Raw genomic sequence first — 23,627 nt, forward strand, 5'->3', positions numbered from 1 at the left:
TGAGGTCTGAAGGCAAGTGCTTCAGGGCATCTCCAGGCAGTCCACCTCCTGCATTGCTGATGGACATGGCTGCATTATTTGCTGAGGCTAATTAGCACTAAAACTCTATGGGGGTGTTGGAGAAAGGATGATTGATTGTGTAATTATGGTTAAGAAACTGAAGTTTTTTTTTTAAAAAAAAAAAAAAGGCAAGTGGTGGTAGCCGGCCCATACAGGCCATTCATGACTCCTGTGTGAATGCCTCTATTTCAGGCTGAGCTCACTTCCTTTTCGAAAGGAGCGAGTGTTTTTGTATTAGGCACTGTATCTCAGTGTTGGGTTCCACAAGGTGTAGACAGTTCATCCTAGTTCAGCAGGGGAGTCTCTGAAAATCAGGTGTGATGTGGGTGGGGCACAGGGTGGTATCTTAAATAAGTGATCAGTGTCTTTCCCTTTCTAGAGAATGTGTTCACCTCTCTCTTCATTTGTTCCCTGTGACTCTAGAGCAGAGGACAGCAAAGCTTTTTCTGTAAAGAAGCAGGTGGTAAATATTTTTGGTTTTGCGGGCCAATGGTCACTATCACAGCTACTCAGCTTTGCTATTGTATGGGCATGTCTGTGTTCAGAAACAAAAACTTTATATATGGTTACTGAAAATTGGATTTTATATGATTTTCATACGTCATGAAATGTGAGGCTTGATTTTTTTCAACCATTTAAAAATGTAAAACCTATACCTAGCACAAAAACAAGAGGCAGGGAGGCCAGATTTTGGCCCATAACCATGGTTTGTTCACCCTTTTTTTAAAGGAATTAAAAATAACTTCTGTGAAATTCTCAATATAAGGACATTTTCTTTCTTTCTTTCTTTCTTTCTTTTCTTTCTTTCTTTCTCTTCTTTCTTTCCTCACTTATGTAGCACATCATATGTGCCATGCACTGTTTTAAATGCCTTGCATTAAATGCCAATATAATCCTCACAATAACCCCATGAAGGAGGTACTGTTTACCCCACTTTTGCAGATTCGTGAACTGAGTCAGTGAAGTTAAATGACTAGCCCAGGGTTACACTGCTAGTAAGTGGCAGAACCTAGATTTGAACCCAGAGTAATTAATAATTTAGCTGGTAATTTAGTTCCAGAGTATCTGTTCTTATCTACCGTGATAACTGTCTCTCTTAAAGAGACAATTATTGACTTTCTAGCCAGAAGGAATTTTACAGATTAACTCATGCCTACTCATTTTTATAGGCTCATCCTTACCCACAAGATTCACAGCTTTTATGATTCAAATGTGAACCTTAGTGAAATTATGGATTACTACTTGTCATGCAATTTCAGCATCTCTTGTGACTGCCTAAAAGCTTAGTCTTAAACCCCACTGATCCCAAGGGGATTTTGTCTGCACAGGCAAGGCACTTAACTGTTCGCTTACTGTTTTATTTATGTTCATTGTGGGTTCCTTGAAGGTAGGAGCAATAGTATCAAAATGTTTCCCATCAAACAGAAATCTATTCTGGGTGTAGCTTTTGCTTTCTTTGGGGATGCCTGTCTCAGATTACTCCCAGCTCAGATTTTGCCCTCTGCTTTTCCTGCCTGAGTAAGCGACTAGTTGAATCTTGAGTGTTACCTGCCTTTGACAGGAACAGAGTTTGTGGTGTCATGCTACACTATCTGTGTGCTGATCCAAAGATACCTGGGCACGGTCGGGAATGAAAGGTTTCTTAGTCTTTCCAAGGAAGAAAATGGGAAGAGAGGTGTGTGGGTGTGTGGGGGTGTGTGTGGGGGTGTGTGTGTGTGTGTGTGTGTGTGTGTGAAGGCAAATCACAACTTAGGTAGACCTGAGGTGCTCAGAATTTCCGGATGCATTTGTTCAGTCAGGGTCTCAGACACCACTAACTAGGAGGGATCTGCAGGTACCTCTGGTGCAGGGGTTCACATGCTAAAGGCATTCTGCAGAATTGTTGCAAAGGGCCCTCAAATCAACACCTGCACCAATCTGTGGGCCAGATAAATTATATTGTTTAGGTGTAGGTACAGCTATTTTTCAAATGCATGTAGGTGTCATCACCAAAGACAAATTAGTTGTTCCCCTTAACTGAGCACGGAATTCAGATGTAATCTGGCTAGTATATCCCAAGATAGGCCTGTCGTCTCTTTAGCTGAGCTTTTTTGGGAAATCAGGTCACCCAGTTGGTGCACATACAGCTTGTTCTTTTGTCTTCTGTTTACTTTCTACATAAAAAATAAATGCACAGAAGTTTAACACAGCAAATTGAATACACATTTTATCCTCCATTCCTTCCTGTAATACTGTTAAAATGATAGTAAGAGGGAGAAGGGGGCTCCTTGGGTGGCTCAGTGGTAAAGAATCCACCTGCCCTTGCAGGAGACACCCAGTTAGATCTCTGGATCAGGAAGCTTCCCTGGAGGGGGAAATGGCAACCCACTCCAGCATTCTTGCCTGGGAAATCCCATGGACAGACAAGCCTGGTGGGCTACAGTCCATGGGGTTGCAAAAAGTCAGACACGACTCAGCACACGGAAGAGGGAGAAGAGAGATCAGCAAATGACAGGTCATTGGAATGTCGAAGCCAAGAAGCAAGTGTGATGAACTTAGTGAACCTGAGGAACTGAAAGTTCTTGCTGGAGGTGGGGGGAGAGAAACTAACAAGAAAGAGGATTTGTAATGCGGAACCCTGGATTAGCTCCAGAACTGGAGAAACCAAATACTGAAAACAGAAGATTAGTCGAAAGTCTGTGTGAAAAACAGATGTCTACAGCCCCTCCCCTACTCTCCCAGGAGACAGAAATTTTAGTCTTAGATATTGAATCAGAGGCACACCAAGCACAGAAGATGGGATGGAGCATGGAGCAAAACTGAAAATAGGGGCTTTAAGGCAAAGTTATAAATAGTGACTGGTAGAACAATTCCCCTCTCTCTCGGTTTTCAGAATATTTGCAGGCAGGTGCTCCCATGCAAAAGACTGAAAGATCTTTCTCTGATAAATATAGTTCCAGAGAAGAAGTCCTAAAGATACTGCCTACTTTGAGGGATCCTCAAAAAATGGCAGATTCTTCTTGCCTGATTACACTAATGTGAAGTGCACAAGTTGATGAGCTTAGCCCACATAAGCAGAGCTTTCCAGCAGCTTCTAAAAGTCTGAGCAGATAGCCAGGTGTTATGAGACACTTAAAGGACACAAAAGATAGAGTCCAAAACAAATGGAAGAGAAAGAACTCAAAGGAAACAGTAAAAGCAAGGAGGAGAAGGAAAAATTTTAATTATATTATCTTGAGAGAGATTAGAGAAAATATTCCATTCATAAAAGATGAACTAGATTCTTTAAATAAATAAAAGGAACCTCCAGAAAACAAGACTTCTTGGAAATTAAAAGTGTGGTAGCAAGTATGAAAAATACCACACAGAAATAGTGAAAGGTAAAGTTAAGTAGATTCCCAGAAGATAGACCAAATGAAAGAGATGAAAAATTGGGGAGAAGAGATAAATTATAGAGTTATATCATTCCAAGAGGTCTGATACCTAACTAATGGGAATATGAGATGAAATAAACAGGAGAGAGGAGGAACTTATCAAAGAAATGGTACGGAAAGATGTTCTTAGAACTGAAATAATGTCTACAGAATGATGCTGCACCATAAATAAAAGAAAATCGACTCCCAAGTTACAGCCTTACGAGGTTTCAGATATCTGAGGAAAAAGAGAAAGTCCCAAAAGCCTCTAGAGAGAACAGTCACATACTTAGGGTTAGTATTCAAAATGGCATTAACTTTCTTGAAAGTAACAAACAAGTAACAGGGAAGACAGTGGGATGATACCTTTGAAATTCTGAAAGAGGGGAATTCCCTGGCAGTCTAGTGGTTAGGATTCCACACTTTCACTGTCAAGGCACGGTGAATCCTGTGGTAGATCCCTCGTTGAGGAATTAAGATCCCACAGCACCGCCCCCCCCCCCAAAAAAAAATTCTCAACACAGAATTTTATAGCCAGCTAAAGTACCACCCAAGTTTAAGGGTAACAAAGACATTTTCAGACATTTTGTGTATATGCCCTTAGATATTGTGATATAATAAGAAATATATATTTGGTCTTTGTCCCTGATTCCTGGCACAGAGCTCCAAAAACCCTTGTAACTTTCTGAATTGTAAGGTTGATAAGAGCATCTTCTGTTGTAATACTTGCCTTTTGTTCCCAGTTCCCAACCCAAGAGCTTCTAAAACCCTTGGAATTTTCTAAGTAATAGGGTTAAGAGGAGAAGTCAGCCATACCTGAGTTTATGCTAATGAGGTAATTCTTCGTGGGCCCCCTCATAGCTTCAGAATGGGGGCTGGTTGCCAGAAGAACCAACCATGTGATTAGAGGTTTGGAACTTTCAGCACCACCTCGCTGCCTCTAGAGAGGGGAGAGGGACTGGAGATGGTGTTAATCACCAGTGAGCAATGAGTTAATCAGTCATGCTTACTTAAAAATACCCTTCTAGCAAATTATCAAACCTAAAGAGGGGGATTGTGGGGCACCCCACCACTCTTCTGACCTTATAACTGATTGGTCAGAAGTACGAGTGGCCCAGACTTGCAGTTGGCATCTGAAGCAGGAGGAGTCTGGTGGAACTGAGTCCTTAACCTGTTAGGGGTCCACACTAACTCTAGATAGTATCAGATTTGAATTCAATTGTAGGATACTTTAGCCACCTGATGCGAAGAACTGACTCATAAGAAAAGACCCTGATGCTGGGAAAGATTGAAAGCAGGAGGAGAGCGGGATGACAGAGGATGAGATGGTCGGATGGCATCACCGACTCGATGGACATGAGTTTGAGCAAACTCCAGGAGTTGGTGATTGACAGAGAAGCTGGCGTACTGCAGTCCATGGGGTTGTAGAGTCGGGAGTGACTGAGTGACTGAACTGAACTGTAGGATACCAACTGGTGTCTGGAAAGTTGGAGAATTGGTTGGTGTGAGAACAGAGCCAACACTGTCAGATACGCTCTGAGTTAAAAACAGTTCATAGTACACCCTTTTTAAAGACCCTCTGCTAGAAGACACTTTTCACCAGAAAAAGGGAATTAATTTAAAAGAGGATAAAATGGGATCCAAGAAACAGGGATTCCAATACAGGTTAGGAGAAAGGAATTCCCAGAAAGAGTTCTAGTGTAGATACATCACAAGAACAAACTGATAGAGTAGTTGATGGAACATATTAAAGGGAGTTCAGTACTTTATTATTATCTTCAGGAAAAATAGACTTTATACCAACAAAGAAATGCAATCATAGTATACATCTTGGCTTGCTACAAGTAATATTCACATAGACCTAATAATGCAACTCTTAATGCTAATTTAACCAAAATTTGTCATAATTCTATAGAAAAATTGAGAGTAGGCGGTGTAGTATGTGAAGAAAGCATCAGAACAAAATCCTAATCTTCCATCATAAGAATTAAATAGATAACATCATAGTTATATTTTGCTGTATAACAAATTACCCTATAACCTAGTGACTTAAAATATCAGATGTTTATTACCTCACAGTTTCTGTGGGTCATGAATTGAGAAGTCCTCATGGGGTTGCAGTCCAGGTGTCACCCTGGGCTGTGGTCCTCTGGACCTCTCCTTAGTGAAAGTCACTCAGTCATGTCCAACTCTTTGCGACCCCATAGACTATACAGTCCATGGAATGCTCCAGGCCAGAATACTGGGGTGGGGAGCCGTTCCCTTCTCCAGGAGATCTTTCCAACCCCTGGATTGAACCCAGGTCTCCTGCATTGCAGGCGGATTCTTTACCATCTGAGCCACCAGGGAAGCCCAGACCTCTCCTTAGGATATGTTGTTGTCTGGCTTCCCTGAGAGTACGTGATCCAGGAAACACAACCAGAAGAATTTCCAGTGTGTTCTATGGTCCAGCCTCGAATGTGACCTACCGTCATCACTACTGCTACATTCCATCAGTCATGCAGACCAATCCCGAGACATTGTGGAAGGGGCCTGCACAAGGACATGGAAACCAGGAGACCAGGGGTCAGTTAGGACTGTTCGGAGGCTGACTACCACAAGTAATAACTAAAAGTGAAAATTCAAGAGATAATTGTTGTTTATTTGCTAAGTCATGTCCAACTCTTTTGCAACCCCATGGACTGTAGCCTGCCAGGCTCCTCTGTCCATGGGGTTTCCCAGTCAAGAAAACTGGAGTGAGTTGCCATTTCCCCTTCCAGGGTATCGTCCCGACCCAGGGATGGAACCCACATCTCCTGCATTGGCAGGTGATTCTTTACCACTGAGTCACCCGAGAAGCCTCAAGAAATAATAATATAGGCATATTACTTAGAAAGGTGGAGAGAAATACCACAAGAAAGAGGCTGCCCCTAGGAGCAGGGATCAGGGGACCAGAAACTTCTGGTTTTCATTATAAGCCTTGTAGAACAATTTTAAGAAATATTGTGTGTATTGGTATGATTTTTTTTTTGATTTTTTTTTTTTAATTATGAAAAACCCTTAAAGCATGCAGCCATATAATATCACCAACACTGGTAGTAGAACAACACATGGACTATATGACGAACATATAGAATCTGAATCTGATGAGGATCCTTTGGTATTTAGAAGGTTGTGTGCCTGTTCTTGAAGCAGTTAACAGATAATAAACCTAAAGTTCAGTGAAAAAGAGGACACAGTGACACAGCCTGAGCTAGAGTCCTTGAATAAATGTGACCCAAAGAGATGAGCATGAGGGAGTGAAATGGCTTTGGCATTTCACTAATGTGGGACTTGGATGAAAAAGGAAGGAAAAAACCAGACTGTTTTGCTCTTTCTGAAGAGTAGAAAGTTCTTAAGTGGACATGTTTATGTGTCTTGGGGCTATAAATGGCAAAGCTTGTTAAAAGGAATATCCTTTTGGCAGACAGTGGGAAAGCACTCTGGAGAACTCCCCAGGATTAAGGATGTGTCCGTGAGGGTTTGGTACAGATTAGAGAGAGTCTGCCTCTGTCCCTGTGAGCCCTGTGAGCTGTGCAGAGTGCCAGCCAGTCCACAGCCCGAGTCCTTCCAGCTGCTGCCAGGGTCACGTTCCTAAGAGAAGTCTGGGCTCCTTGTGGTCTACCACAGCCTGCTTGGCACCCCGGGACCCCATAAAATCCGTGCCCATGATATGTGCTCTGTCCTTGATCCCCACATGTGCCCCCCGCCCACCAGCACTTTTCAAGCCTGGTCTTGTTTCTCCTCATCTCTTCCTGTCACTATGTGTTTACTCTTCTTTAGGAGCCTCCTGTTAGGTGCTTCAGGGCTCTTGGCTAGTTTATCTCTTCCGTCTGAAAATTGGGATCAGGTAAAAGGGTTCAGGAAGTCAGGTCTTTGAGTTGCTAAGAGATGTTTGGAGGGGTGCAGTGAAGACTGCTGTGTAAATAAAAACTTCTGACTACTTTAATACCTCTTGAAAATGTGCTATTTGCATTCTCCTACTGTAACTGAGTATGCTGAATTTAAAATACTTCAGGGTCTCTGTGGAACGCCTCATCCGTCACATACTGGGATGCCTTCAGTACCACTCCATTGGGCAAACAGTTGACCCGTGGAAGGAATAGGGTGGGTTTTCACATTTGCATTACTCAACATCTGTCTTTGTATTTTACTTTGCCCACAGATTGGGGACCACAAATTCAGTGCTCACCGGATCGTCTTAGCAGCCTCTATCCCGTATTTCCATGCTATGTTTACAAATGACATGATGGAGTGCAAGCAGGATGAGATTGTAATGCAAGGAATGGACCCAAGGTACGAAATTCGTCCATCAGTTTCCACTACCTACTTTCAGCCTTGTGTTTGGTACCCTTTGAGGGCCTTCCAGTGGGACCCGGTATCTAGCAGAGCTCCACACACATAGTAGGTGCCCAGTAAACAAGCTAGAATGTCAGCCACTGGCCTGAGACAGGGTTAAAATAAGGAGTTTTGATGTGTTTTTCCTCTATTAGAGTAACATGTCTCATAGGAACTAGGGTTCAGTACAGAGTTGGTGGTGTATTATTCTCTTCACTTTTCTCCCAGCCTTTTAAGCTGACAAAGTAGTCTTTCCAATAAGTGTCTTCATTCATTACCCTTTTCCTTAGTCAGGAACAGCGTTATTCATTAGAGCTTCCTGTATTGATGGAGATGTTCTGTTTGTTGTCTCCAAAATGGTAGCCCCTAGCACATGCAGCTGTTGAGCACCTGATATGTGGCTGGTGGGACTGAGAGACTGAATTTTAAATATTATTTAATTTTAATTAATTTGAATTTAATTTTAGGGGAATCCCCTAGTTGTCCAGTGGTTAGCACCCCACGCTTTCACTGCCAGGAGCCCAGGTTCAGTCCCTGGTTGGGTAACTAAGATCCTGCAAGCCACGCAGCATAGCCAAAAAATAAGTAAATAATAATAAATTTGGTTTTACATAGCCACGTGTGATTTAAATACTGTCGTGATCAGGAGAGTTTTTCCATGAAGAGAATCTAGATGTAAGGACAGCTTTAAATAAGTGCGTAAATGATGCACTTTCAGGGTTTCCAGTTCTGCCTCCTGACCCTAAAATTCATCTAGGGCAGAATTTCTCAGCCTCAGCACTGCTGACATCTGGGGACAATGATTCTTTGTTATGGAGGGCTTTGTGGGACACTGAAAGACGTTTAGATGGGGCATATCTCATAGTATGCCTTTTTTATTTTTCTCCCTGGAGAAGGGAAAGGCTACCCACTCCAGTATTCTGGCCTGGAAAATTCCATGGACTACAATCCATGGAATCGCAAAGAGTCAGACACAACTGAGTGACTTTCATTTTCTTACGCCTTTTTTGGGCCTTGAGAGGAGAAAAGGCGTATTTATATGAGGTAAAAGAGTTTACTGCAAGTCTGTGAATTGGGGCTGTTCGTTTATAACCTCGGCTACATTCAGAGGTCCATGGTGCACCTCCTCTGCCTGGCATTGTGCTGGGGTCTGGGCACACAGCAGCCAAGAGGACACACAGGATGATTCTTGCTGGGGGAAAGACAAGAAACAAACCAAAGACTCTAAAATATTAGCCAGTAACCTGTCCTTTGTCACCTAACGTCTTAATCTACCAGCGGTGAAAACTCGAAGGAGGAGCTAGGAGACTGCAGTGTCCTTGGATGCCTGAAGGTGACCTGCCCTAGTACCTGGAGAGGGTTTTTATACCACTGAAGGGCTGCAGTCCCAGGCTAGCTACTGTCAGGAAAGACACAGCAGTGTGTCTATCTCCACGGGCAGTTGAACACTGTCTTCTCTGAGGTCTGCGTCTGTTGGAGCCGTGCTAATCACCACGCGCCATCCAAGTGCCTCATTTAACAGGTAGACAGAGCACCTGTGATCTGTGCTTCTGTAGGCACTGAGACACAGCGTTGAGGAAACAGCACCTCTTATTCTGCCAGCTTTCTAGTATCAGTGATCTGGCAGTAAACAAATGCACGATATAGCTGGGAATCGAAGAGAAAATGAGGTAGCAGAACAAAGGCTGGCAAATGATGGTGGGGATCTATGCTATCTCAGGGTGATCAGGGAAGCCCTCTGTGTTGAGGTGACATTTGAGGTGAAGTGAGAGAGTAAGCCATCTGGGGGAGGAGCCCTCCAAACAGAGGGAGCCGCCAGTGCAAAGGCCCTGAGGTCAGAGTGTGTTCACCATGTTGGAACAGAGTAAGGGGAAGAGTGGAAGGTGATGAGGGCAGAGGTGGAGAGGGGCCAGACCACATACAGCCCTACAGACAGAACTTGGATTTCATTCTTGGTGTGAATTGGAAGGTAGAAAAAGCCTCATTCTGAAAATTTATCCCAAAGAAATAATCGGAAAACATTATCTGTAATCGCTATTATGCTTACCAATAAAGAAAGAAATTATAGCATATTTATGTGTTGGACTACTATTTAGCACCCATTAAAATTGTTAAACATGGGGAGTTTGCTGGTGATCCAGCGGTTAGGACTCGGTGCTCCCACTGCCATGGCCTGTGTTCAGTCCCTGATTTCGTAACTAAGACCCTGCAAGCCTCACAGTGCAGCCAAAAAAACCATGAAGACAGTGTAGAAACATCGGAAAGGGCTTCAAGATGATTATATCCATACAACTTAAGCATGCAGGCAAGTAGGAAATTAAAATTAATCTAGAAATGACTACAGTTGACTCACTCAGTAGTGAGATTCTGGGTTGTTGCTTTCTTTTGTAGAACTTTCTGTAATAAAAATATTGGGGCAGTAAAGACACCCTAAGAAGTAGGATTATAGCTATGGTGAAATGATGATTATTTTCAGGTCGATTCTCCAAGGACGCAGGCTAATTGTATCTGCGAGTGGGGGGAGGGGGCATCCTCAGGTAACAGTGTCAGCTCACTGAGGGCCCGAGTCTCCTGTGAGCCAAGCCCCGTCTCTGAAGAGCATCTTTCCTCTTTGCTCTAGTGCCCTGGAAGCTCTGATCAACTTTGCCTACAACGGCCACCTCGCCATTGACCAGCAGAATGTGCAGTCGTTGTTGATGGGGGCGAGTTTCCTGCAGCTGCAGAGCATCAAAGACGCCTGCTGCACGTTCCTCCGAGAACGGTGAGGTGATGTGGTGGGCGTGGCCCATGGCGGCGAGCAGACCATTTCATTTCTGGAGTCCTCTGCCAGTTTGCTAGGTCTTGGGGGTGTGGAAAGTCTTATGAAGGAAGTGAGCTGGGAAGATAACTGCAGAAATGACGTTTCTTGAAATCAGTCTGAGGCAGTACCCAGTTCTTTGGGATGAACCTTTGAGGAACAGGATTTATGGAGCCGTGCCTGCACTCTCCCTCAGCCTGACGTGTCCCTCCTCTCCTGGTCCTCTCTCCAGTCTGAACAGCCACCACCAGATTTGGTCAGCATCACCTAACTGTTCCACAGCTGTCCCTGTCTTTGTGTGGATCCTTCCCCTGCCTGACTTTCTTAGCCTTCCTTTTCCTTCTCCTCCGCCCAAACTTCACCTCCTAGGATTCTCTGTCCCCTTTAACCTTTAATCCCCTGGGAACAATCATCATATGCTTTTAGGGTAAGGGCCATGCATTATGTATGGCCTTACCTGTGTCCAGCGCTTGGCCTTGACCTTTTAAGGACTTGAGCAGATAAAAATGCTCTTCCTCCCCCTCGAGAGGAAGAGTCACAAAGTAAAAGCCTTTTACTTTGGCTCAGGGCTGAGGGTTAGTGCTGGGCTACACACAGGCAGAGACCAACCAGAACAGAACAGCACCCCACAGCGCTCCTCTGTCTGTGGTCTCTCCAGGGCCTGGCTCCAACTGAGCGCCCGTGATCACAGGAGGTAGGTGGTCCTGTTTGGGTTTTGCAGCTGGAGACCATGAAGTAAGGGCAGCCCCAAAGCCTGGCTTGCCCTACCCTAAGATGCCTTCTGGGCCAGGCTGTGTGTGGCAGGCTATGGGGCACACACTGTCTGTCCTACTCATTTGTGAGCCTAAGGACACAGACTGGACTTGATTCATCCCTATATTCCCACTGAACTTGGAGACTGACTAAGGCCCTCTGGAAGGGACGAAAGTTGACCATTCTCACGAGGGGACAAGAGCGCCACCTAGTGTCTCTTGAGATCCTCTGTGTCAACACTGGATCCAGGCTCTGTAATAGTGTCACTGAAAAGATTTTTAGACCAGTGCAGATTTTACATGCACCAATAATGACATGTCAGGAAAAAGTGCTTAAACACAAAGCCTGATGTTTTGAGTCCGTCCTTGACAGTTTTCTGTTCAGCTCTGGGAGCCCCCTTCTGAAGCCCCCTTATTCCTGTTTTTCACTCGCTGCCACCGGCCCCGGAGGCTTGGCCTTCTTTCTGTTCTCTTCTCCGTGGCTCCCATCACTGCCCGAGTTTCTGGGGGGGGTTCTCCCTGAGCCTGACTGCAGAGCGTGATGGGGTCTCCCAGCTGCCCCCTTAACGACAAGTGCGTGGGCCCTTCAGTTTCAAGGTCTGATTACTAAAGACTTGAGGGAAACCATCCTGAGTGGTAGTGGAAAGGCCAGGGCTTGACAGAGCACAGAGAAGGTGTGAAGCTATCCCAGTTCTCAGAGCAGTAGTTCCTGAGGCCGCTCTGCCTGCGAGGTCTGCAGTCTGCTGGTATTTTTTTCCCCGTGAGATTGGGGTTGACTTTTTTCCTCTTGGCCCCTTTTCCAGCCTTCAGATGAATGGACCTCCTTGTTTTTAGGTGAACATTAGAAGTGGATATTTTCCAAAATCTCTCTGAACTGGATCGGAACATTAGATGCACCCGTGAACCAAGTCAGTAACTTACTCAAGTCCTGCTTCCTGCCTCCGATAAAGCATTGCATCTTATCCTGGCCAAGCAGTGTCAGCGGGGAAGGAGGCTGGGAAGGAGCTCTTGACAGATGTGGGCCTCTGTTGGCCCTGTGGGTTACCGTCCCTCTTGTCTCCCTCCTTCTCCTCAGTGGCCCCCTCTCCTCCACGGCGGCTCTCCCGCCTCCTTCCCCTCCAGTTGGCTTTCAGACAGGCTCCCCACATCCCATCCTCTTAGACGTGAAAACCCACTTCAGTGGAAGTTGTATTTTGCACTCAGTATCATGGCAAGCCAGTCAAAGACAAAGGTGAGATGCAAGAATCCTGACCAGAGGGAGGGGTTGGACGTGTGTCCCAGGCAGCAGTGTGGATCGTCCTTCCCCACGTCTGTGGACTCTGCCAGCTCCCCGTCCATGGCATTTGAACCCTCTTCTTGATGTCAGAGCAGTGGAGTGGAGTGAGCATGTGTTTATAGAGGCTGGAGAGGGGTAGGGGGTCTCTCCTCATATCTGATCTGCCAAATGGTATGAGGTGCTTTGAGCAGGTCTCATCCTGAGAAAGGCTGATGTTGTTTGGCAGATGACTGAGCTGACACTCTGACCCTGAGCCCCGTGTCCCCCCGGCCATGCTGCTTGCCCAGGGTGCTCGGTGCTCAGGTTTCCCTGGCCTCTGGAAGTACACTTAGCTTCGCACAGCAGTGGACAGAGCCAGTTCCGGCTGGAACAAAACAGTAGCTATGTAGAATTTAGTCTAGTCACAAACCAGGCTCCTGAGATGCTCTGCCTTCTCAGTCCCTGACAGCTCTGCTGCTGGGGGGCAGTGGTGAATATTGGTCAGTAAGTATAGCTTACTGTAACCGTTAAATCAATCGGGGTGGGAGAGGAGAGAAAGCATTCTCACAAGGAAAAGTCAACCTGGGCAGTTTTTAATGTAATATATACCATCTCCCAGCACAAGATTGTCAGTCACAAAATCAAAATAAAAAAAGCCTTGTCCCTCAGGGTCTACTGGTACCATCAAGATTTCCGAACCACATTGAGCTCACTGGGAATTTTCTCAGATGCAATAATAGTAAGAAAAACAAGCATACTAGAAATTAAACCAGCAGCTGACTTCATACCAGACACCATGCTGAGTGCATTTCCTATGTTCCTGCCTAATCACGGCCACAGCCCCAGGAGGTGGGTAGATGTTGTCATCACCTTTTCCTAGGTGAGGTTACTACTGACACTTGAGGAGCCTAAGGAATTCCCCTCAGGTCACCCAGGGTGGCAGGGCCAGGATTGACCCTGGGTTTCCCTGGCTCTGGTGAGCACACGTCTGCCTCAGGGCTTTGGGAACGTTCATTCTCAGCATCCCCACCTGTTTGTAGAGAGACTGTGAGCACATTTCTTTGTTTCTCTGAGCCTCAGTTTTCCACCTAAAAATGAATTCAATTACTGTTTTTTTTGGGTTATTTAAAAGATCCTAGAGAGGGACTTTCCTAGTGGTCCAGTGGCTAAGACTCTGTGCTCCCAATGCAGGGGGCCCGGGTTCGATCCCTGGTTGAGGAACTAGATCCCACATGCCACAACTGAAAAAGAACCCTCATGCTCCAGCTAAGACACAGCCCAGCCAAATAAATAAATATTTTTTTAAAAAAAGAGAGAGATCCTGGAGAATGTGTATGGAAGGCCTGGCACCGCATAAATGATGCGTGTTGCTATTGTCTGAGCAGTCAGGCCCATTGAGCCTGTTTCTGTTTATAAAAAGAAAATTAAAAAAAAAAGAAAAAACGTGAAAGGGTCCTGACATTAGAGAAGTCATCTCTCCATGTAGTTTAAACTCTCATTCTACAACTTCAGGGCCTTCCCGGTGACCAGAGGTGGACCTTCAATCGAGAATGTCAACACCCGAAGGAAAGCACAGTTTCCCAGAATGTGCTCTGTTCTTCTCTCCCGAAAGCTGCTTCTCGGGGCTTCCCATAGAGCTCCCTCCGCCCTGGCAACACCCGAGGCCCAAGAGGCAGGCATCTCTGAGGAGAATCTGCCTTGGTTTTATACCTTTAACAAGTGGAGTCCCAGCGAGGCTCGGCCGATGTCACCCAGGGAGTTTCCAGCAAAGCTGAGGGCCAGGCTTGTGTTTTTTTCCCCATTCTGTAGCTTCAGCCAGAGCCAACTCAAGAATGACACAAGATCACGTTCCTCCTCTTAACTTCTTTCTTCTCACCTCCTCTCATGCCAAAAGGCTTCACCCCAAGAACTGCCTGGGCGTCCGCCAGTTCGCCGAGACCATGATGTGCGCCCTGCTGTACGACGCGGCCACCAGCTTCACGCACCAGCACTTTGTGGAGGTGTCCACGTCGGAGGAGTTCCTGGCGCTGCCCCTGGAGGACGTGCTCGAGCTGGTGTCTCGGGACGAGCTGAACGTGAAGTCGGAGGAGCAGGTCTGTGGAGCAGCGTCCGCGGGCGACGCGGGGGCTGCTGTTGTCTCTCATCTTTGGAAAAAGTGAAACAGCGCACTGTAGATCATGGTGTGTGTGCCCCTGTTGCTCCTTATGGGTTCGCTTTATCATGCCGTACGCATGTTTCATGAGAACTTTTTCCCCACACATTTTAGCGTCTAAATAATACTCAGCTGATTTTATCAACTGCGTGGTCCTCATTCTTTGATGTTTGGGTTATTTTCCAAAATTTCCTATTAGAAGTAATGTTTCCATGAACTGGAAATGAGCGTAGATAACTTCTCGAAAGAGTCTTATTCTAAAGGCGAGTAGAGATGGGGGCAGTGGCTAGGGGGATATGAAGTCAAGAGGTTCTTGATTTTTTTTAAGGTGAGAGGAATTACAGTACAATTGGACTGTTGATGGGAATTTTCCAGAAGAGGGAAGAATTGGAAATGTAGAAGAAAGGGGAGATTGTTGTCTTGGGGTAAATGAGAAGAGACAGAGTGTAGGCCACAGGGAGGATGTCTGAGAGGAGCTTGGGCCCCTCATGTCCACAGCCACAGTGGAAAGGAGAGCCCGCGTCCAGCACGGCGGGAAGGGCGGTGCTGAGAGATTCTGCTCACACTGTCTTCTGGTTTGTTCCTGTGTTCTCAGCTGAGAGCAAGGCTGAGGGAAGAATGTTAGACATCTGAGGAGAGATGAAAAGGTATGACCTAGGCATCGAGGAAAGAGGGGAGAGTAAATGGACGAAGCTCAGGACTTGGAGAGGGCTGGATAGGAAGCAGGGCCAGGTGAGATCTGCAGTCGCAAATTTAACATAAGCTGGTCAGCCCTGTTGTGTGTTGTCTGTCAGCTGTATGTACTGGTGCAGGGTAGAGAGTGGGTTAGATTTAAAGAGCCGGGCTTCACCAGGGTACACGTGTTTTTTCAGGTAAGTGTGACTAAGAGAAATAGGAGACTAAGATGGGAATGATAACCCATGGAACCCCTGTAGTTGAGAGAGAGCTAAGGAAATAGTCTTGAGGGGGACCTGAGAGGGAGGTGTGGGGTGAGGGAGAGCCATGCCCCAGGCTAGGTAGAGTTGGTTGCTGAGCTGGAAGGATTGGAGGCAGCGGTCAGGTGCTAGTGCACTTAAAATTACGGAAGGTACTGGCCAAGCGAGGTGTGGGTGATTATAGGCTCCTCTCAGGACAAAGACAACATCTTAGAGTGGTCAGGAAAAGCTTAAATGAGGGGCTTCCCTGGTGCATCAGTGGCTAAGGCTTCACACACCCGGTGCAGACGGCCCAGGTTTGATCCCTGATCAGGGAACAAGGTGCCACATGCCACAACTAAGAGTTTGCATGGTGCAACTAAGATCCCACGCAGCCTGATTAATTACAAAAGAGAAGCTTGAATGAAAGTGTATGGTTTTAGTAGCCAGAGAGGAGTGAAGGTCATCCTTTCTGTTGAACAGAAGTGTCGTGCAGGTTGTCTTAAGAGGACAGTGAGTCGGAGGGTGATGAGGGCTGGGTGGTGAAGGGCATCAGCCGCAGGGTGGTGGGGGGTGTGTTTGGACCCGGCACTGCAGACACCCAGAGCACCATGGCAGCAAGGCCTCTGCTCAGCTGGTCACGGGTCCTGGGGTGTCATGAAGCTGTACCTTCGCCGAAGGAGCCCCAGGCTCCATCAGATACTCGGTAGAGATGTTAGTCCCAGCTCAGCTCCTTTCCTTAAAGTCTGAAGAGTCCTCTCCCCTGCATATTAGTGACCATTAGCAAAGCAAAGCCTGAGCTCAGCAGCATGGACCCTGAGATTTAAAGGACACGTCCCATCCCAGGAGCAAGGGGCCCTGTCCCTGGTTCATCCACTAGTTGATATGGCCCAGGGCAGCTCATATCTACTGTGATACATTCTTCAAGGGCCTTCAGAGGGAGAGATCCTTGTGACTGGAGCCCCTGGGGAAGGCTCCTTGGAGAACCCGGTTCTGAATCCAGGCCTTAAAGAAATGAGAATGAGTTTAGATGGAAAGGAAGAGATGGGGGCATTCTAGGTGAAGGGGGCAGCTGGCCTGCCTAGAGAAGAGGGTGCAGAAGCAGCGGGAATTAAGGTCGACAGGGCTTTGTTGCAGGAGAGAGAGGAAGAAGGAACCCTGGGCAGGTTTTCATTAGGAAGTCATAATGACAGCAAGGATGGTGTTCCAGTAGCCTCGGCTTGCCCCTCAAGAGACTGGACCAGGTTGGGTAGCTGGGGACGTGGAGAGAAAGAGGTGGATTCAGGAGACAAGTCGGAGGAAAGATGGGTGGGCCCAAGGGAGCAGAGGGTTCTGGGTGGAGGGGTTGCCACCAGCGTTCCCCTCTCTGTCATGGCAGGTGTTTGAGGCCGTGCTGGCCTGGGTCAGGTACGACCGGGATCAGAGGGGGCCCTGCCTGCCCGAGCTGCTCTCCAACATCCGCCTGCCCCTCTGCCGGCCCCAGTTCCTGTCGGACCGCGTGCAGCAGGATGACCTGGTGCGTTGCTGCCACAAGTGCAGGTGAGCGGCGGTGGGCCTGCACACGGATGTTGCCCAGGGTCTGGGCGGGGAAGAGAACTCGGCTGCTTCGAGTTCTCCAAATGACCAAGAGAACTCCAAATGACCATTTGTAGTGGTCATTCTGAATTTGTGGCACGCAGGTTGATCTGCCTTCTGTCTAGAACCTAGAAGGGTCCAAGTCTGTCATGTTGAGCAGAGAAATGTGCTCCATGGAAGCATCAAGGCAGAAGGGTTTTCCTCCCCTAAGTTATCTGAGGATTTTCTAGCATCTCCATCCATCGAGCTGTTTATGAGCCTACAGACATCTATACTGCGTGCCCTGACCCTGTTCTTACCATCAGCTGACTTAGTGGTGACTTCCTGGGGCTCCTCGTCCTCCTCCGTAAACATTAGTCGGTGTGCTGGCCTCGGGTGGGTTTGTCGAGCTGCAGTGCTGGGCGGGGTGGGGGGCATGTTTAGGAGCAGGCAGAAACGGTACCCGGAGTAAACCGAAGACACTCGGATGCGGCAGAGCCACCAGAACAGCTCAGGAGAGCCAGCCCCAGGGGAGGATGTTATAAAGTAGAGCAGCGGAGGAGCGTCTGCGTCTTCCTTCCGATCGCTCATCACATGCGCAGCTGGCTCAGGAGGAAGTCAGCGGTGGGGGGCAAGTGTGAAGGTGTGTGTCAGGTCGGGCTGGAGGTGTGGCTGGAGGCAGCTGAGCCCCTGGGATGAGCAGTCTCAAGGGTGCTGTTGGGGACCTTGAGCTTGGTTCTGTAGGCAGTGGGTAGTGACAGAAGGGTCTTAATTAGAAACCCAACCTGGACGGCAAGGTGGAGGCTGGCCTGGAGGGGTGGGGCTGGAGGCAGGGGGTCTCTCAGGAGCGGTTGGCTTCTGCCACCTCAGTCCAGGTGAGGTGGTTCGTCGCAGGGTGTGAATTACAGGAACGAAAAGGAAGAGCTGAGTCTGAGTGGCAATAGGATGGCAGGCAGCTTGTTGAGCCTCCCCAAGGCCAGCTAGTTTACAAAAGACTGTTTTTCTTCTATTTAACTAGTGGAGGCGGGCTCCAGTCATCTTGCCCCTCCAGTGTCAAGCAGGTCTCAGTGGTTGTGTGTAGTTTCCCCTGGACTCACCTGCGTTCTTTGAGACCAAACCTTCCTCCTAGGCTTCCCCTGCAGTTGTGGGTGGGACCTGAAAATGTGGGACAAGAGGAGAGAGTCCTTCCTGTCCTAGGTTCTTGCACTTTATTCCAGGGACCTGGTAGATGAAGCAAAGGACTATCACCTCATGCCGGAGCGCCGGCCCCACCTGCCGGCTTTCAGAACTCGGCCTCGCTGCTGCACATCCATCGCTGGGCTCATCTATGCCGTGGGGGGCCTCAACTCAGCAGGTATCTTGCAGCTCCCCTTCGTAGAGCCCGTCTTGGCTGCCGTGGTTGAAGAAGCACCCAACAAGCCAACCTAGCTCCCCTGTTTCCTCCCCCTTGTGTGTCACCACCCTGGTGCCTCTTGATTTTATATCAGCGCTCTGCTGTTAGGGCATGTCAGATATTAATGCTCTTGAAACAGAATATCAGAGCACAAGAGGTCTCTAGAAGTCCCGAAAGTCTAGCCCCCTGCCTTCACAGTGAGGAAATTGAGGCTCAGAGAACTTGATCTGTGTTCACACAAGCTCTTTGGGCTGAGCAAGGGCCTGGCTGCTGGACCCACACTGGTTCTCTAATATCCCGTCAGCTACGGGATTTACTCAGCTCTGGATAGGATATAATCAGAGACCCAATTCTGTTACCAGGCTAATCACATCAGGTCGTGTGGCCCTCTGGGCTTAGACTCTGAGCATGTCACTGTAAGAGGGAAGATCCCATGCGCCTCCTGCCCACTCCAGGCGTCACTGTCGGGCGGGAGTACTCTAGGAGAGGGCAGTAGAGACTCCCAAGTCCTTGCAGTGCAGAGGCACGGGGAGTCGTCACCTCAGATGTGAAGGCCTGGCCTTTTCAGAGTCAGCCAGGCTGATGGGAGCTGGGGAGCTGGTGGGCAGTCCTGGGAAGTTTTGCTTTTGATTGAAACTTAGTGGGGAGATGGGTCCTGGCCTCTGCTGCTTGTTAACCGTATGACCTGGAAAAGGTAAGTCGTCAACTAGTGAACGTAGAGCGTGCAGGTGCAGAGAGTCCCAAAGCAGAATGAAACAGGGAGGGGGTTATTTTATTTGATCTTTAAAAAAAAAAAAAAAAACAGTGAAAATGGCAGGGTTGGAGTTACTCCTGGCTACTGTGGTTACTGTTTATTGAGCACTTGGTATGGTCTAGAACTGTGCTAGGTGTTCTGTCATTTAATCCTCGTGGGAACTCTGCCCTGGAAACGATCTCACGTGTGAGAACAGAAGATCGGGGTGCCAAGCAGCGTGCCCAGGGCCCCCCGCTCGGAAGTGACAGTCGCCCTGGAGCCATGCCCTGCTCTGTGGGCGTGCCGCCCGGGTCGGGGAAAGAGTGGAGCCCGTTTGCCTTCACCTCTGCCTTTCAGCAGGTGACGAACCTCCTTGCCACTTAAAAGCGCCCTGTCTAGAAAGGAAACAAGTGCCTCCAGTCCGCTTCTGATTTTCCTTAAAGAATTAGGTTTGAGGTTATCCCCAGCTACGGTTCCTCAGGGGGCCCTCCAGCCTCGAGTGATTGTGTGGGAGGCGCTGATAAGATCGAGGCGAACATGCCACGTAATCATTGCCCAGCAGCTGTGATCTAAACGAGCGGTCTCATTTGTTTTAATTTGAGTAGCAAATTTTTATGCAGGTGACTCCCTGAATGTGGTGGAAGTGTTTGACCCCGTCGCCAACCGCTGGGAGAAGTGCCATCCCATGAGCACAGCCCGCAGCCGCGTCGGCGTGGCCGTGGTGAACGGGCTCCTCTACGCCATCGGCGGGTACGACGGCCAGCTGCGGCTGAGCACCGTGGAGGTCTACAACCCGGAGACGGACACGTGGACGCGCGTGAGGAGCATGAACAGCAAGAGAAGGTATTCCGGGAGCGGGCTGCATGTCCTGGGTCACTCTTTGGGACCCCTTGGTCTAGGATGGGGGCGCCATCCTAGATCAGCAGGATCTCCTTCGGCCTGGGGATCCCCAGGCCGCTGCCCGTACCTCCTGGGAGCCAGCACCCCTGTCTGCCTGTAGGAGAACCCCCGCTTGTCCTTTGAGGAACCTGGGAGGTGACACAGGGACGTGTGGACGCTGTGCTGTCATTTACGTGCCAGACGAGGCCTGGAGGTTTTTATTATGGAAGACCGAGGAGGGAGAGAAGCTGGGCGGGAACGTCAGGAAGGTTTCGGGGAAGAGGTGCCGGGATCCCAGTTTGAAACCTGAAGAGTAAAGGATTTAACTTTATTAGTCACAGGAGGGAGTTGGAGTGAATTCCTCCCTATGCTCTCTTTCCCCCCAGGGTCCCCGCCCCACATGCTTTCACTGGCAGGGGGTTTATGGAGCACAGCAGTGCCTTTACCTGGGGGCTCCACACGGTCCCCAGGCCTGAGCACACAGCTGGCTGTGAGGTAGACCGACCTGGTGTCGCCTAACGCCTTGCAGCCACTTGTCTGCTCCTACCCACGTTTCCTGAGTAAGACAAGAGACAGGGGACATCCACAGTGCCTCCGGTTATCCTTCTTCATGCTGAAGTGACTGGCGATGTCCTTCCTTACATCAGTCGTGTGTGGAGAACTGTCCTGGTTGGACTGCGGGAGCTTTGGAGCGCAAGGGTGTACCTGGACAGGCTCGTCTGTTCTCCTGCCCTCGGGGCGGCGGCACAGATCAGTGGTTTCACGGGCCACGCTGCTGTTTCTCCTCCGAGACTAACAGAAGAGCAGTCAGCTGTCCAAGGCCCCCTGTTCATTTAACCAGAACAGTTCTGTGTTTATCCTTTTTGCATATTGCACCTCCTTGGCATATGCCCAACGTTGGGAAAAGTTAAAATGATATCATTTTTGAAAACCCCTGGACCAGCTGCCCTTTAAGGGCCTTTCCTGCTTTTGTAGTTCTGTGGCCTGACTATTTGCCTCACAGACCCCTTCATCTGGCTGTGATTTGGGTTTTGTCCTCGTAAGCTGATGTGAAAAAAGAGAGAGAGAGATGCCAGTCACTGTGTGTGTGAGGAAGAGGAGTCATGTTTCAGCGTGGAAGTCCTTTGCCACATGGAAATGTCACAGCTGTGATACACACGGTCTGCATTCAGTCGTGTTTGTCTGTGATCTCCAGCAGGGAGGAACTTTTTTGTATCAGTGAGATTCACAAAAGGCCAAAGAGCTTCGTTTTTGGAAGAAAAAATATGTAGAAAAGATCTGCCCTCTCATGGTTCCTTCTCCTCCTGCCTCTGCCTCGGGGCTTCCCCTTCTGGCTCCTTGGGTGCTTTGCAGCTTTCTGTGGCCCCAAGTGACTCACTGCTTAATATCCCCCATCAGGAGGGCCTTTTTCACTTTAATGGCCATGAGTTGTTCTTCTTTGCATGTCTGCTCTGGGCCGCTTGCTAGCCGCGACATCGCAAGGTCTGGAGTGCTGTCTGGGAGGAGCCCACCGGGTGGCCCCTTCCCTCTCTGTGGTTATTAGGAGCACAGGCCCAGCTCCATTGCATCCCCTTGAAGTGACAGACTGCCTTAAAATGTGCGTGGTCACTTCTTCCCTGATGAACCACATGTCCTCTCTCCTGCCGGCTGGTGACAGACTCCTTTCTACTGTCGTTCCCTGCCCTCCTCTAGTCCTGCAGGCTGCTTGTGCAGAGCCCTCTCCCGTGACCTCTTTCAGTCCACAACGGTCAGTTCAGTTCAGCCGCTCATTTGTGTCTGACTCTTTGCAACCCTGTAGACCGCAGCACACCAGACTTGCCTGTCTATCACCAACTCCCAGAGCTTGCTCAAACTCATGTCCATCGAGTCGCTGATGCCATCCAACCATCTCATCCTCTGTCGTCCCCTTCTTCCGCCTTCAATCTTTCCCGCATCAGGGCTTTTTCAAATGAGTCAGCTCTTCGCATCAGGTGGCCAAAGTATTGGAGTTTCAGCTTTAGCATCAGTCCTTCCAATGAATATTCAGGACTAATATCCTTTAGGATGGACTGGTTGGATCTCCTTGCAGTCCAAGGGACTCTCAAGAGTCTTTTCCAACACCACAGTTCAAAAGCATTAATTCTTCGGCACTCAGCACTCTTTATAGTCCAACTGTTACATCCATACATGACTACTGGAAAAACCATAGCTTTGACTAGACAGACCTTTGTTGGCAAAGTAATGTCTCTGCTTCTTAATATGCTATCTAGTTTGGTCATAACTTTTCTTCCAAGGAGCAGGTGTCTTTTAATTTCATGGCTGCAGTCATCATTGGCAGAGATTTTGGAGCCCTCAAAAATAAAATCTCTGTTTCCATTGTTTCCCCATCTATTTGCCATGAAGTGATGGGACTGGATGCCATGATCTTAGTTTTCTGAATGTTGATTTTAAGCCAGCTTTTTCACTCTCCTCTTTAACTTTCATCAAGAGGCTCTTCAGTTCCTCTTCACTTTCTGCCATAAGGATGGTATCATCTGCGTATGAGGTTATTGATATTTCTCCCAGCAATCTTGATTCCAGCTTTTGCTTCATCCAGCCCAGCATTTCACATGATGTACTCTGCATATAAGTTAAATAAGCAGGGTGGCAGTATACAACGTATACTGGATGTACTCCTTTCAAATTTGGAACCAGTCTGTTGTTCCATGTCTGGTTCTAACTGTTGTTTCTTGACCCAAATTCAGAGTTCTCAGGAGGCAGGTCAGGTGGTCTGGTATTCCCACGTCTTGAAGAATTTTCCACAGTTCGTTGTGATCCACACAGTCAAAAGCTTTGGCGTAATCAATAAAGCAGAAGTAGATGTTTTTCTGGAACTCTCTTGCTTTTGCTGTGATCCAACAGATGTTGGCAATTGACCTCTGGTTCCTCTGTCTTTTCTAAATCCAGCTTGAACGTCTGGAAGTTCACAGCTCACATGCTGTTGAAGCCTGATTTGGAGAATGTTGAGCACTGCTTTGCTGGCGTGTGAAGTGAGTGCAGTTGTGCGGTAGTTCCCCTTATCTCTTCACACTGTCTTCACCGTTTCACTGAAAGTTAATCTCATGTGGTTTTGTGGCACCTCTCAGGCCTTTCTCACATTTTTGTTGAATTCCACAATTGTTACTTTTGTCTACTTCTAGAAGGACAGTGACATGTCTCGTGAGTTTGTGACCTTCCCACAGTCCTCTCCTCAGGCAAGTCCTTGTCCTCTTTCAGGCTGGCTCAGGGATATCGGGTGGATCACTTTGATTTGCTGTGTACATTTGAAAGGGGGCCGTAAAGCCTGGTATTCTTTATTTTACTGTTAGACACCGAGATTTGTTTTTAATCTTCTCCAGCATCAGGTCTGAACACAGTGACTCGGGCAGCTTG

At 48.0% G+C, this 23,627-nt stretch overlaps 1 protein-coding gene across 2 annotated transcripts in view; it reads left to right on the forward strand.

Annotated features, from left to right (window-relative positions):
• Window positions 1-23,627, forward strand: part of KLHL18 (kelch like family member 18) — a 47,355-nt gene that overhangs the window by 16,726 nt on the left and 7,002 nt on the right. Inside the window, exons 2-7 of one of the 2 annotated variants that reach the window (XM_043443007.1) lie at window positions 7,636-7,766; window positions 10,429-10,569; window positions 14,507-14,705; window positions 17,057-17,217; window positions 18,450-18,586; window positions 19,964-20,201. In XM_043443007.1, the coding sequence (XP_043298942.1) occupies window positions 7,636-7,766; window positions 10,429-10,569; window positions 14,507-14,705; window positions 17,057-17,217; window positions 18,450-18,586; window positions 19,964-20,201 (1,007 nt within the window). The remainder of the gene's footprint in view (window positions 1-7,635; window positions 7,767-10,428; window positions 10,570-14,506; window positions 14,706-17,056; window positions 17,218-18,449; window positions 18,587-19,963; window positions 20,202-23,627) is intronic. The other variant, XM_043443008.1, reaches the window with a different exon arrangement.

The sequence above is a fragment of the Cervus canadensis genome, chromosome 22, assembly GCF_019320065.1.
Source record: "Cervus canadensis isolate Bull #8, Minnesota chromosome 22, ASM1932006v1, whole genome shotgun sequence".
Taxonomy (NCBI): Eukaryota; Metazoa; Chordata; class Mammalia; order Artiodactyla; family Cervidae; genus Cervus; species Cervus canadensis.